The sequence below is a fragment of the Carettochelys insculpta genome, chromosome 1, assembly GCF_033958435.1.
Source record: "Carettochelys insculpta isolate YL-2023 chromosome 1, ASM3395843v1, whole genome shotgun sequence".
Lineage (NCBI taxonomy): Eukaryota > Metazoa > Chordata > Testudines > Carettochelyidae > Carettochelys > Carettochelys insculpta.
In genome coordinates this window covers 361,270,058-361,284,281 of record NC_134137.1, presented here as the reverse complement: position 1 = coordinate 361,284,281, position 14,224 = coordinate 361,270,058, and the positions used below count along the sequence as shown (strand labels likewise).

Here is a 14,224-nt window from a genome sequence, read left to right as displayed (position 1 = left end):
GGACCTCCCTTAGTTCTCACGATATCAAGGAGTACAGGCATCAACTGATGACTCCAGATTTATCGATTTCACACATCTCTATGACCGGGTCAATCTTATTATTAATCCTTTTTATTACTGTGAAACCTAAGGACCAGTCAAAAGTGGGAGCCTTGTTGTATGACTCAGAGGAGAAGCTGGCCCTGCCTGAAAGAATTTAAAGAATTTAAATCTAACTAGACCAATCAACAGGGTCAGGGCAAGGGGAAGAACACACAAGCAGAGTGGTCGATGTGATGGCAGCAAACATGATGTTCCATAATTTTGAGGGAGGGGGTTTAGTTAGGAGGTGATCTGTTTGGATCTGTTATGTAGCAAGACAAGGCAAGTGAGGATGAAGGGGAGAAGATGGTAAAAGGGCAGGTGCAGGATGAAAATGAGATAAAGAGACTATGATAGAGTGAGGCAAGAGAGGATTGGCTCAAACAGCCAATCAGCACAGAGCAGATGAAGTCCAGTCCAGACTGCAGTAGCACTTTCCAGCAGTGTACTAAGCAACATGATTAACATCTGTCTCATGTTTATTCTCTCATCCTCTCCCCAGGGGGACAGTTATATGTTCAGTGAAGTATTTTGTTAAGTTCGGATTTCTTTCTTTTCTTTTTCTTTTTGGGATGGGGGAGGCAGGGTTGATGCATATATTGATCTGTATTTATGTTAAAGAAGCAAAAGAAAAGAAATGAGCTTCTCACGTAACATGGAAGGAAGTTGGTGGCATGGGGTGCACAGCGTGGAGTTAGTTTCTCCCTCACAGACAGGCTTTATACTTATTGTAGAAAATTACATTGTGCCAAAAGGGTGAAATTGTCAGTCACATTCTCCATCCTGAAGCTTTAGTTTTTAGACCTCCTCATCCCAGGCCAATGAATTTCATGAAGATAAGGATTCAAAACTTGAACTGGATTCAATCCCTAAGGACTTATATCAATAATGATGCTTTCTTCAGGTTATGATGTTGGAAAAAGGAACAGAGCACACTTACTACTCCTTAGGTGCAAGCCCCTTCATGAGTTCTTGTATAGGTCTTAATTATCCTCTACTAGGACAAGTGTTTGGATACTGCAGTTTGGACATTAGCTCAAGAGGCATTAATTAGGGTGAAACAAAAGAATGAGAGGTTGTAAACAGCTGTGCTTCAGGGGTAGACACTGAGAGTACCAGTTCAGGGTAAATTGCTTAGCATGCAGGCTACTACAGCCCAAGGCAGGGGTCCTCCACTATAAGGTACACCAAAATGCTCAGAATGAAAACTCTCTCACCACACTGGCTAGCAAGAAGTAATACAAGCAATTCTATCAGACAGTTCTGCTCCCGTGTCTCACCACCAGCAGCACTCGTCATAGAGAAGAGTGGTTATGAAAACCAATCTCATCAATTAAATGTTTCCTCTCATCCCAAAGGACCAGGCACACACCCAGTCAAGATATAACTTAGACCTTACCCAAAATTACACTGTTGCAAATATTTTAGTATTTAATATCTAAAGGTTTATTCATAAAAGAAAGAAAAGGAGATGAGAGTCAAAATTGTTAAAGGACTCAAATACATACAACATTTGCAAAGTCCTTGATTCAGGTGTGTATCATCAATGGTACAAAATGCTGGATCAAATCAAGTGTCTGATTACTTCCAAGTCATTGGAAGGACCTGAATTCATTTGTTAGAATGTTCCCATTGGTTAAAGTCTATGTCAAGGGGCTTGAGCAGAAGAGAAGTTAGTCCAGGAAAGAGGTAAGATAGAGTCATTTCCAGAGTCTTTTATATCTCCTAACTTATGGAGGGAATCCTGTTGTTCTTACTGTGGAAAATTAAAACCCACAAGATGGTTTCCAGTCACATGCACCATTGCAAACCATCTGTCCATGCATGATTCAGTTCAGTTCAGTTCTTTGCAGGTGAAAGCCATTGTCCACATGTTAATTTGAACATTGCCATGAAGGCTCATCAGATGTCGATTTACAAATAACCACCTGTAACACCTTAATGACTAACAAATGCATAAGGTCATGAGCTTTTGTGGGTATAACTCACTTCCTGAGATATGGATTGTCACCTTTCAAAGGCTCATTGTGAGTCAAGTACTTCTTCATGGGCCGTTCAATTTGAAGAGTCCCTTCACAATATGTTGACCAAACCTCTTAGTATTTCCCAGGAGCAAACATTTGAATACGGGTGTAGAACCAGTACTCATAACTTCAGATGTGAAAAATGTTACATGCATATCAATGGCATATTCATAATTAGCAAATCATAATTATTTCACAGACATATCACGTCACATTTCATACAAGATTTGTTGCAAATATGTAACTGTGGATGGAGCGATGATCTATATGGTCGTATTTTAATTAGATAAAATCACAATGAATGAAGTGAAGAAGATGGAAAATTAGACAAAGTATAAAGAACAACTTTATAGATTTTAAAGCCAGAAGGGGCAATTATCATTATCTCGTCTGACTCCAACATAAGTTTGAGACATAGAAATTCCACCATTCATTCCTGTGTATGAAATAGACTTGCAAGAAAAGCAGTAGAAGCCCTTTCCTGGGACATATTAAAACTAGACTGGACAGAGCTCTAGAACATGTACTATAGGAACACAACTGCCTTGACAGGGAGATGGGCTAGATGCTCCAATAGGTCTTTTTAGATTCTAAATCTTATGGTCCTATGATAAAAAGATTGCAGACTGTTGAGGAACAGTTCCTGGGTTATATAAGTCTGTTTCCTTGGTTGTCCACAGTTTAAATATACATATTTTTGTTATTCATCCAATCACTGTGTTTGAACTTCTCTTGACCACAGCTAGAATCTACCACTACCATTATTATCCAAACTCTGTATATTGTTGCTGACATCATTGATGCTGATGTTATCCAAAATAAAGAGCTAAAAATATATTTTGTATATTGCAGCACTATATTGCAGCCAGATAGTTGGGGTCATATACTATGACATGCAAACTCATCAAATGGTAATTGGAGGTGCACAGCTCTTCTGAGGATACATCTGTACTCTACATTAGTGACAGTGGCATGTAGCTACAGAGAAAAGGAAGCTGTGTTCATACTGCAGTGTGTAACCACACATCAGTGAAAGTGGAGAGGGAGAAGGGAGCAGGGAAAGACCCTTTCTCCACTGCCTCCCTCTCCACCACAGCCTTTCTCCACTTCTAAAATCTCTAGAAGCCTCTATAGTGGGGAGCTGGCAAAACCCTTCCAGTTGCCTTCTCACTACAAGAGTCTTTCCCCACTGCCTCTCCATTCAAGAGCTTGTCTCTGCTTCCAATCTTTCCTTTCAAAGAGTTACAGCTGCAGCAGTGGAGGGGTAAGGAGGATACTGCACTGATAGGGAAACACAGCTGGTTCAAGATGAGAACCTTTTGGAGATATATATTGGGTACATGTCAATGTGTTTCAGGCCTGCCTTTATTCGTCTAAGCCATGCTTTACTATCAACACTGTTATTTAGACTCATGTTTGTGGGCTACTTTCCTCCATAAGAAGTGTGCAGTATAGATATTTTTTTAGAAGAACTCTGTACTTCACAGGATCAGGCCCCTAATTTATTTCATCTTCATGACCAATCCATCTATTCTGTTTGGTGCTTTAAATGAACACAAGACACATTTTGTTAATCAGACATGGTAAAAAACTTGTGGATATTTTACTCACCGGCAATGCCATCATCACAGCATGATGATTCTTCAAAGTATCTTATACCTGTAATGAATTTGCAGTTTATGGCTCTTCCCCAGTATCAGTCACCATCTGTGACTGTTATCTCAGATTGGGAGGGGGAGAGGAGAGCATAGCTAGAGGCTGAATTTGCAATATAAATTAACAGCCAACTAGAGCTTAGTGTAGATTATTAATTTGTATTTGATTATAACTGTAGACTGAGTGAGAAAAAATTAGTTTGAGAAAATTAGGGAGAAAAAATATTTGTTGGTGTAATTCGGATTTGGAAAGTGGCCATGGGATCGTGACACCAAAACTACATTTGTTGAAATGGAAAGCATGCTAAACTTGATGGAATTTAGATGAAGAGGAAGAGCCTTAAAGGACACTTCAGATAGTGGTGAAAGTTTGTCTAGAGACCCGGGACAAATGACATTGGCTTGATGATTGTGAAATGATAAAGTTAAGGTTAACAGGGGGCTAGCAAAGACGGTTGTCAGTGCTAGTATTATTATTTGAAACACATTACGTTGGTAATAAGTACATCTTATTCATTACACTTAATCTTGCTGGCTTTTTCTCTGATTGAAGTAACATTTATTACAGAAAAAAGGTCATTTTAAATTAAAAATAGTTGCTAGAATGCTACACTTTTGTTGCACATACAGGGGTAGAAGCAGGTATCTGGTTGGAGTACAATATTCTTAATTTCCTGTCTTCAGCTGCTTTATAGGGTTTACATATACTGTTAAATACTTTTCTTGATCCACCATCAAAGTGACCATTTATTTGGTGACCATAATGATTGTTCTACATGTGTACATAAAGCCACGTCTTGTGGTCTTTACTAAGGCAAAGCTTATGTGGGCAATAGTATTTCTGGTCCATAGCGCTATTTCAAAATAGCACCATTGGAGCCAAATATGGCCTGTTTCAAAAAGGGTGTTATTCCTCAGGGAATGAGGTTTACTGCAATCAATGCACCTGTTATTTCAAACTTATTTCAAAATAGCATTTGTATCATTTAGACAATGCCGAAGTTATTTCAAAATAACTGCTGTTGTTTTGAGATAACTTCGCCATGTAGACATAGAGTAAGGCATGAGTGGCAATTATTTGGTGCCTGCCCTGTTCTGAAATAATTGTGTTATCTAAATTGGCTCTGAATGCACCATTTTTCTGTTGCCTATTTTCAGATGTCACAGCCTCCTCTATAGCAGGTAGAGTATATATTTAAGATATGAAACAATGAAAAAAAATGTTCTTAACAGTCTGCAGTTTATTAGAATTCTAAGTTTCCAGAATAGGAACTCAGTTTTGTTTTTCTTTTATTGCAGGGCAAAGGTACTTCAGGTACATCAGGCACTCAGAAGAAGGTAAAGAGAACTCTGCCCAACCCACCTCCAGAAGATGCTACCACAGGGACTCAATCAGCATTCACTACTGTGGGGTCAGTTTCACGCAGAAGGATCTGTAGAACCAACACCATGGCAAGAGCTAAAATTCTCCAAGATATAGACAGGGAATTGGATCTGGTAGAACGAGAGTCAGCCAAACTTAGGAAGAAGCAAGCAGAACTAGATGAGGAAGAAAAAGAAATAGATGCCAAACTGCGGTATTTAGAAATGGGCATCAATAGGAGGAAAGAAGCCCTGTTAAAAGAAAGAGAAAAGAGAGAACGTGCCTATCTCCAAGGAGTAGCTGAGGAACGTGATTACATGTCAGACAGTGAAGTTAATAATACCAGGCCTACTAGAATGGAAACCCAGCATGGCTTGGAAAGACCACGAACTGCACCGCAAACAGAATTTAATCAATTCATTCCACCACAGACCCAGCCGGACACACAGTTTGCTACTCCTACAAGTCCTTATACCCAATATCAATATTCTTCTCCTGCTCTCCCTACTCAGGCACCAACACAGTATCCGCAACAGTCACATTATCAACAGCAGCAGACTTTATATCATCAACAGGTTTCACCCTATCAAACCCAATCAGCCTTCCAGCCTGTGGCAACCATGTCCTTTACTCCCCAGGCACAGCCTCCACCAACCCAACAGTCATATCAACTCCCATCACAAATGGTGGTGCTACAGCAAAAGCCAAGGCAAACAACACTGTATTTGGAGCCTAAAATTACAACAAACTATGACGTGATTCGTAATCAGCCTCTCATGATAGCACCTGTTTCCACTGACAGTACTTATGCAGTTTCCCATCTGGGCAGTAAATACAATACCTTGGATTTAAGACTAGGTCTGGATGAGAGAAGCAGCATGGCTAGTAGCCCCATATCAAGCATATCTGCAGATTCATTCTATGCAGACCTAGACCATCACCACACACCACGAAATTATGTGCTGATTGATGACATAGGAGACCTTTCAAAGGGAACGGCAGCATTAAGCTCTGCTTTTAGCCTCCACGAGAAAGATCTGACAAAAACCGATCAGCTTCTTCGAACTTCTGAGGCCCGGAGGGCACAGGAAGTGACAGACTTCCTAGCACCACTTCAAACTTCTTCTAGATTACATACCTATGTGAAAGCTGATGAAGATCCAATGGAAGATCCATATGAACTGAAGCTTCTAAAACATCAGATCAAACAGGAGTTCCGCAGGGGTGCTGAAAGCCTCGATCACCTTGCTGGCCTTTCTCAGTATTATCATGCAGATAGCAGCTACAGGCATTTCCCTAAATCTGAGAAATACAGCATAAGCAGGCTCACACTTGAGAAACAAGCAGCCAAGCAGCTCCCCGCAGCACTCCTCTACCAGAAACAGTCAAAGCACAAGAAAGCTTTGATAGACCCAAAACTGTCGAAGTTTTCACCTATCCAGGAAAGCCGAGACCTCGAGCCTGACTATTCAAGCTACATGACTTCCAGTACTTCATCACTTGGGGGCATTACCTCCAGGGCAAGGCTTCTTCAGGATGATATCACTTTTGGCCTCCGAAAAAATATCACAGACCAACAGAAATTCATGGGGCCAACACTGACATCATCCCTTGGAGCCAACATTGGGACGACGATAGGTCCAACAATGAGATCCACTCTGCAAGATGAAGCTGACAAGTCTTATAGTAGCGGGAGTAGATCAAGACCCTCATCCAGACCCTCTTCTGTCTATGGACTTGATTTATCATTAAAAAGAGATTCCTCTAGCTCTTCTTTAAGACTGAAAGCTCAAGAGCCTGAACCTTTAGATATTTCTTTTAGTCATGCAGCTCCCTCTGGAAGAACTAAACCTACAAGTCTACCTATTAGTCAAAGTAGGGGTAGAATACCAATTGTAGCACAGAACTCAGAAGAAGAGAGTCCATTAAGTCCTGTTGGTCAGCCAATGGGAATGGCAAGAGCTGCAGCTGGACCCTTGCCACCTATATCAGCGGATACCCGAGAGCAGTTCGGATCAAGCCATTCACTACCTGAGGTTCAGCAACATATGAGGGAAGAATCACGGACTCGTGGATATGATCGTGATATAGCCTTCATCATGGATGATTTCCAGCATGCAATGTCAGACAGTGAAGGTAAACTGGGCATTAGACTTCTGTGTTACTATCGCAACACAAATCCTCTTTGTTATGCATGCATCTGATTTTTATCATCTTATGAGGACTTGTTCTTTTGTGTTCCTTTGTGCATCTTTTGTATATCTCTTCTATTTTGTTTTGTTTGTTTTATTCTAAAAGCAGATTCTGAAAGGTGCTTGAATATAATAGTATGTTCATGTCATTTGTTGTTGATTTGGTTTCCTTTTGTTTTGCTTGTGCATTGTCTTTTTATTTGTTCATTTCTATTTTTCTAAAGACATATAAATTAAATGATATGTATATAAAATGTACCACATTCTCTCCTCTTCAGTCCATACATGGGGCTTTATCCATTGAAATTTGATTGTTGATTTTTGCATGGTTTCTTTGAAAAGTTAATGATGTGCCCCCCAAATCTTTAAAAACAGTTTACTCTAGTAAGAAAAACTGGATGCATAAAATTACATTAAGGTTTTTGAGACTCAGTAACTCAACTTCCTGACATACACAGGGGTAGAACTGCACCACATAAGCAAGAATATTTTGCTCTAAAAGTTAGTATTGTATATTAGAATGGTAAAGAGCTTAATGTAATAGCAAATGAACATTCTAAGTATGGTCTGTTAAAATACATATTGTCATGTGGACTACTGGGCATTCAGAATTGTGATTATGTAAGAAAATTTATTCTTCAGATAACACTAGGTAACCTCACTCATCAATAAACTTGCTTAAAATTTTTCACTTTCACTGATGGATTATCCAGCTTAACTGGTTGTATGCGAACTCCATACAGTACTTCTACCAGATAAGCATAAGAGCTTATCTCACTTAAGTTCATGAACAGGAACCTTTTTCATGTATTATAAATGGTGTAATTAAAAAGTATTTAAATAATACAGCAGAATGTTAAGCTGGTGTTAAGTACTGAATAACTGCAAATTATGCATCCGCTTGGTTTGACTGTAGTAAAATTTAAAATATTTTCAAACTGTTTAAAAATCAAAGTCATGCTGAAGGAAAAGGAAACACACATGTTTACATTATCATCTGCTTTTTGTGGTACATGCTCTGTTGACTTTTCTTGTGTGTATTTACTGCACAATAAAAAACAAATTTTGCATGCACTGTGATGTTTGTTAGTGAGAATAATTACTGTAAAAGAATTATTTGCATGAATATGAAGTGGGAATGATTGCTTCTTCTTGTACTCATACATAACCCACATTTATTATTTTGAAAAAGCATTGCTTTCCTTTGTTCGTGAGTAGTGTCACTTTGAATTCCACAGGGGAAATCTTGGTTTAGAAGATGAACATTTGCTTTTTTTTATTTGATCTTACACTGTTGTGAACTGATAAGATGCAAGTTATTGTTCTGTAAGCTTTTGTGCATCTTGGGTCCTGACCTTGAAACTTTTAAAGCTTTTCATGACTAAGGACCTGATTTTGCACAGTGCTGAGTACCTATGTACTCAGTGTGAGGGAGTTACCAGCCTAGGGCCTCATTGACTCCAGTAGAACTCTCTACAGGTGCAGTAGTCAATCTGCAAGCTCTGTTGCAGGATCAGGCCCATAACTTCTTATATTGCTGAGGATATAAAATTGCTCTTCTTAAGGTTCTCAGTGAAATTCCCAGCTCCAATCAACCCACCCAACCACATGCAAAATTCCCATATAATCAATAAAAAGTTCATAAGATTTTCTTTTAAACTTGAAAACAATCACAGAATTCATGACCACTTTGACAGAAACTCAGCTTGATCTTTAAAGTCTTCATATGGAATTTTACAAGTACGCTAGCTTTCTGAAGAAAGAAGGCATATTTGAACTGAGAGAGAGATTCTGTTTCCGGATTTCTCCTGATTAGATGATGATACAGATTGTGGCATTCAGAATCAGTATCTTGGATCAGAACAGGGCCTTTGTTTTTTAAGCATAAAATTTGGCCAAGTGTTTCATCATGAAGCTGATAAATGCGCTCAATCAGTTATTTGCAGCTAATGTGTGAACTGTCGAATATTTCCATAATACATGGTAGTGGATTATTAAGAGTGGTTAAACACTATCTGGACAAACATCAACATATGATAATATTTCATTATATTGTATGCATGTGGATCTACTGGATAAATAATGTTGTCTATAGGTTAACAACAGGAATCTGTGCACATGCTGGATAAAAATAGGCTTCTTAATATTTGTGCCAAAATACAGATTTGTCCGAAAGACCTTAATGGCAACAATATTTCAACATGTATTTATATTGCTTTTAACATCATATATAATGTTCCTTAAAGAGCCATTTATTTATAGCTAGCCATTTCCCTTTTTTGTTTGGGAAATAAGATACGTTTATAACTTTCTTTTATGCTAAAATGTTATAATATTTGTTTGTTTGTGTTTACAAACTCTGTTAAGCAATTCAGGTCATGTTTACTAAAGACTTATAAACAGACAAAAAATACACTAAAATTTTGCATTTTTAATATCCTTGGTGGCACTGAATAACTGCATTTACTCCTGTTACTATAGCAACAGCAGGACTTGTTTTAGTTCTGTAATTTTCTAGTGACTCTACTAAAACAAATCCTGTCTTTTTCCAATGCTAAATTTATAATGATTATTATAACATGAAATTCAGATGTTCCACAGGACTCTAATTAGCTACAGTTTATCACATTTTGTATTGACATGTGTACACGTGGATGAAAATCTGCAGGTTCTAAAATTTAACTAGTATTTAACTTATAGGCCCTGATCTCACATTGGTGCAAATCAGAAGGAACTGGCCAAGTCAAACATTACAGCTCAGCTAGTTTGTATGCGAAGAGAATCAAATCATAGGGTTCTTTCACACTTTCCTTGCACACGACAAAGCATAACTGGTATTCTTTGTCCAGGAAAAATTCACAATGTATGAATTAAGATGTACAGTGGGATCCAGTGAATGGAATTTAAAATGAAAATTCCTGCAGCATTTCTCACCATGTTTTAAAGCGAGCTTTTCTTGTTCTTCAGTCTTTGTTTTGTGGTTCACAGGACCATCCCTTGGGGTGGGGCGGGGGGGAGCAGGGCACCTCCCCCACCACCACAAGCACCACTCCTGCCCTGCCACTGCTCTGCCTCTTCCCTCAACTCCTGCCCTGTGGCCCAGGCACTCTGCTTCCTATTACCACTGTGAAGCCAAGCACAGCATGCTGGGATATGGGCAACAGCATGGAGCAAGCTGCTGAGTTATTCTGGCTCCCACTGCCATTGTGAGTGGGGAGGTCTGTCCCCTGTTGCCATCCCTCGCCAGACCCTGCAGGTCACATTCGAAAGATGATTGAGTTAGCTGCCGCAGGGCCCGCCCCCCCCCCGCCCCGCCCAAAGCACAAGGCCTGGGGTGGCCACCCAAGCCATCCTATAGACAGGATGGCTCTGGTGATGAACAATGATTTACTTAACCAGATTCCTTTTTCACAGAACAGTTCACAGAGTTTCTCCAAAAAAATTGGCTATACAGTGCAGACATCCTTTAAGGCAAGGTCTTTGAAGGAGTCATTGCTATAATGACTGCATCATAACAGTTCAGGGGCAGCTAAGGCCTGATGTGCACTAGAAAATTAGGTTGGTTTAACTGTGTTGCTCAGGGGTGTGAAGAACTCCTGTGTAGCTAGAACTAGGTTGATAAAAGAATCCTATTTTCGACTTTGCTGCCACATCTCAAGGATGTGGCTTATCTACTCCATTGGAGGAACCTCTCTTGTCAGCATAGATAACATCATCACTGAAGCACTGCAGTGGAGTATCTGCACCAGCACAGTTATGCCACCGTAGTATGTTAAGTTTTAGCAAACTATCAAAAGTGTGTGAAGTCTGCCATGTATTTGTAAGCACCTAGACTGAGGAAAGGATCATAGCATTCAATACTTGTTTATTTGTTTTTTCTGATATTAAATATTCGTAGTCATAAAACAGACAAGATCTCATTCGTGTCTCCTCTGTCACCTCCGACTTAATTGTACTTGAATTTGTCTTCAGTTTTGCCTGTAAGTTTGCTTGAGCTGCATGGCGAATTAATAACCACTGTGCATGTTTGCTGTGTGCACCAAACTGTTGTTCTTCTCTGAGCTGTGAGTCAGAATATTTGACGTGTCCTTGGTTTTCAAAGCCTATCACCTCCGCCGTGAAGAGACAGATTGGTTTGACAAGCCCAGGGAGTCTCGTCTGGAGAATGGACATGGCTTTGACAGAAGACTGCCAGAGAAGTTATCCCACTCCAGACCACCAAGTCAACATCAAGATCAAGTAAGATGTGTCTACAGTTTTGTGGATATTCTGTAGAAATCTTGTTAAGTCATTCTGCCCTGTAACATGTGGACCACTAGATTTACTAAAATCCAGCCTCATTTTAAGCAGCTTAGAACAGAAACAGTCATCAGTAGTACATGGTGGCTTTATACACTGATATTTATTATCCCTATTCTTTAGGATTAATTTTAGCCTTAAACAGTTTTTGGGTGGAATTAACCTGCTCACCTGGAATTACATAGGCAGTGGATATACCCACAAAGAAAGATTGTCTCGTCTAATTTTGCATTATTTATTTTAACCCAGACTGGTTTAAGACTTTTCATTTTTTAAGCTTTTAGGAAGAGGGCTGGCTTTACTTTGAGGTGGTGTTACTAAGGGAACTGAATAGTGCTGTCAAATTACACAGGTGTAATCCCTGTAGATCAGTGATGAATAACTGAACAAATCAATGGGCTTGCATTCATATAACGAGTAAGAATTTGGTGTGATCATTATACTGAGATATAAGAAAAACAGTGTTCCAGGTGTTTTAAACATGCTCACTTTGGGGTCTAGTTCACCTTCATGTATCCTGTTAGCATCGCTGAGGTTTAAACGCAGCGTCAGTAGATCCCTACATGTTTCACTTGTTACTTTGACTATCAAATACACTTCTTCAGATTCTGTCCTAGCTTTAGTGTGCAGATATGGGTGCAAATGAAAACAGAATTATAAACAAACTAATTGTACACAAACTAATACTTAATGTGCCACTGATAATTCCTTAAATAATATTTAAAGGGCCAGGTATTGCTATCCCCCCACCTACAGCATTTCTTTCTGGGTCAGTGAGAGTTTTAAACGCAGTTGAATGGCAGACTAACTCTCCATATTTAAATACAGGCATTTATTTAAACACATCATATAAATTAAGAATACTGTATATATTTTTTTCTTTTGCCTATTCTCCAGCTTAGAGTTTGCACAGTCCAGACTGCATTGTAATGAAACCTTAAAATGTTATCTGTCCTTCTGGAATAAAGGGTCTTTTATTTATAGGCAGTGCTTTTTTGTGCCAGTACTTGCCGGTACTGAGTATTGAGCACCTCGGCAGCCTCAGGTCTGGGGGTGGAGGGTGTGGAGCTGGCCAAGTAACAGCTCCTGCTTTTTTTTAAAAAAAAAAAGGCACTTTTTTCAGTAGGCCCATGAGGGTGTTAATCACAACCATAGAGCAGTTTCACAAAGTCTGACCTCCTGCACATCACAGGACAAAGAATCTCGCCTTTCCACTCCAGTAGTAGGCCCATAACATCTGGCTGTGTTACTGAAGTCTTCATAACTCAATTTAAAAGACTTTGAATTACTGAAAATTGTTTGCTGTAGTTCAAGACAAGGGACCTACTCAGAACACTGCAGAGGAGGGCAAAAACAATCTGACGGGGGGAAGATTCTGTCCTAGTTCTAGATGTAACCATCAGTTAGACTCTGAGCATGTAGTTGAGACCCATTAGCCAAACACCTGGCAATTAATTCTCTGAAGTAACTCCAAAACATTCAGCACCCCATTTCCCTTCATTGGAGAAATGAGCCAATAGCAGTAACAGACAGCTCATATGCCATTGCACCAAGGGAGGTTTAGGTTGAACATTAGAAAAATTTCCTGTCAGGGTGGTTAAGCACTGGAGTGAATTGCCTAGGATGGCTGAAGAATCTCCATCAAGGAATATATTTAAAAAACAGTTAGATGAAATATCTAATGGATGATATAGATGATGCTTGGTCCTGCTGTGAGGACACAGGACTGGACTAGATGACCTCTCAGTGTCCCTTCAGCTATGTCTACACTTGCATTCCTCTTTCGAAAGAAGTATGCAAATGAGGTCAATTGGAGATGCAAATTATGTACAAATTTGCATAACAGACCCATTATTTGCATATTCTTATTTCAAAATGGCTTCTTTCAAAAGAAGAAAACCATTGTAGACACTGCTCTTTAGAAAGTAAACCCCATCTTCGAAGGAATACTTCTTCCCATAAAAAAAGGGAAGAAGGATTCTTTCAAAGATGGAGTTTACTTTCGAAAGAGCAGTGTCGACACTGGTTTTCTTCTTTCAAAAGAAGCTATGTCAAAATAAGAATATGCAAATGAGATGTCAGATATGCTCATTTGTATCACATTTGCATTTTATTTACCTCTTTTGCATACCTCTTTTGCAAGCAGAATGCAAGTGTAGACACTGCCTTCCAGTTCTAGTATTCAATGGTTCTATGATCCCCTCCATAAACTTATCTTTGGGGTTTTATCTCATATAAAATACACAGCACTTTATTTTGAAACATTTTGGTGGAAATTGCCCTATTTTTAAACAACAACCCCAAATTCCAACCAGCTATACAAGGTACTTCAACAGCATGATTTCCCAGCATGAGTACAGGAAGAATAATTATTGGAGTTCTGCAGGGTTTGGTCCTAGATCTGGCTGTGTTCAGTATCTTCATCAAAGATTTACATAATGGCATAGATCAGAATGGGCAATAATTTTGATGCGTGGCCACTTCAAGCATGTGGTAAGTGATCAAGGACCACAGTCTTTCATTATATTAATGGAGGAGGTACAGGGTCTGGGATGGAGGTTGGGTGTAGAAAGGAGCTTGAGGTAAGTGTCTGGAGTTGAGCAGGGGTGT

The 14,224-nt window shown here is 39.3% G+C and overlaps 1 protein-coding gene across 1 annotated transcript in view; it reads left to right on the top strand.

The window, feature by feature from the left end:
- PCLO (piccolo presynaptic cytomatrix protein) overlaps positions 1–14,224 on the top strand; it is a 539,688-nt gene that overhangs the window by 295,681 nt on the left and 229,783 nt on the right. The window contains exons 7-8 of the mRNA XM_074984167.1: positions 5,060–7,259; positions 11,418–11,554. Of these exons, the coding sequence (XP_074840268.1) occupies positions 5,060–7,259; positions 11,418–11,554 (2,337 nt within the window). The remainder of the gene's footprint in view (positions 1–5,059; positions 7,260–11,417; positions 11,555–14,224) is intronic.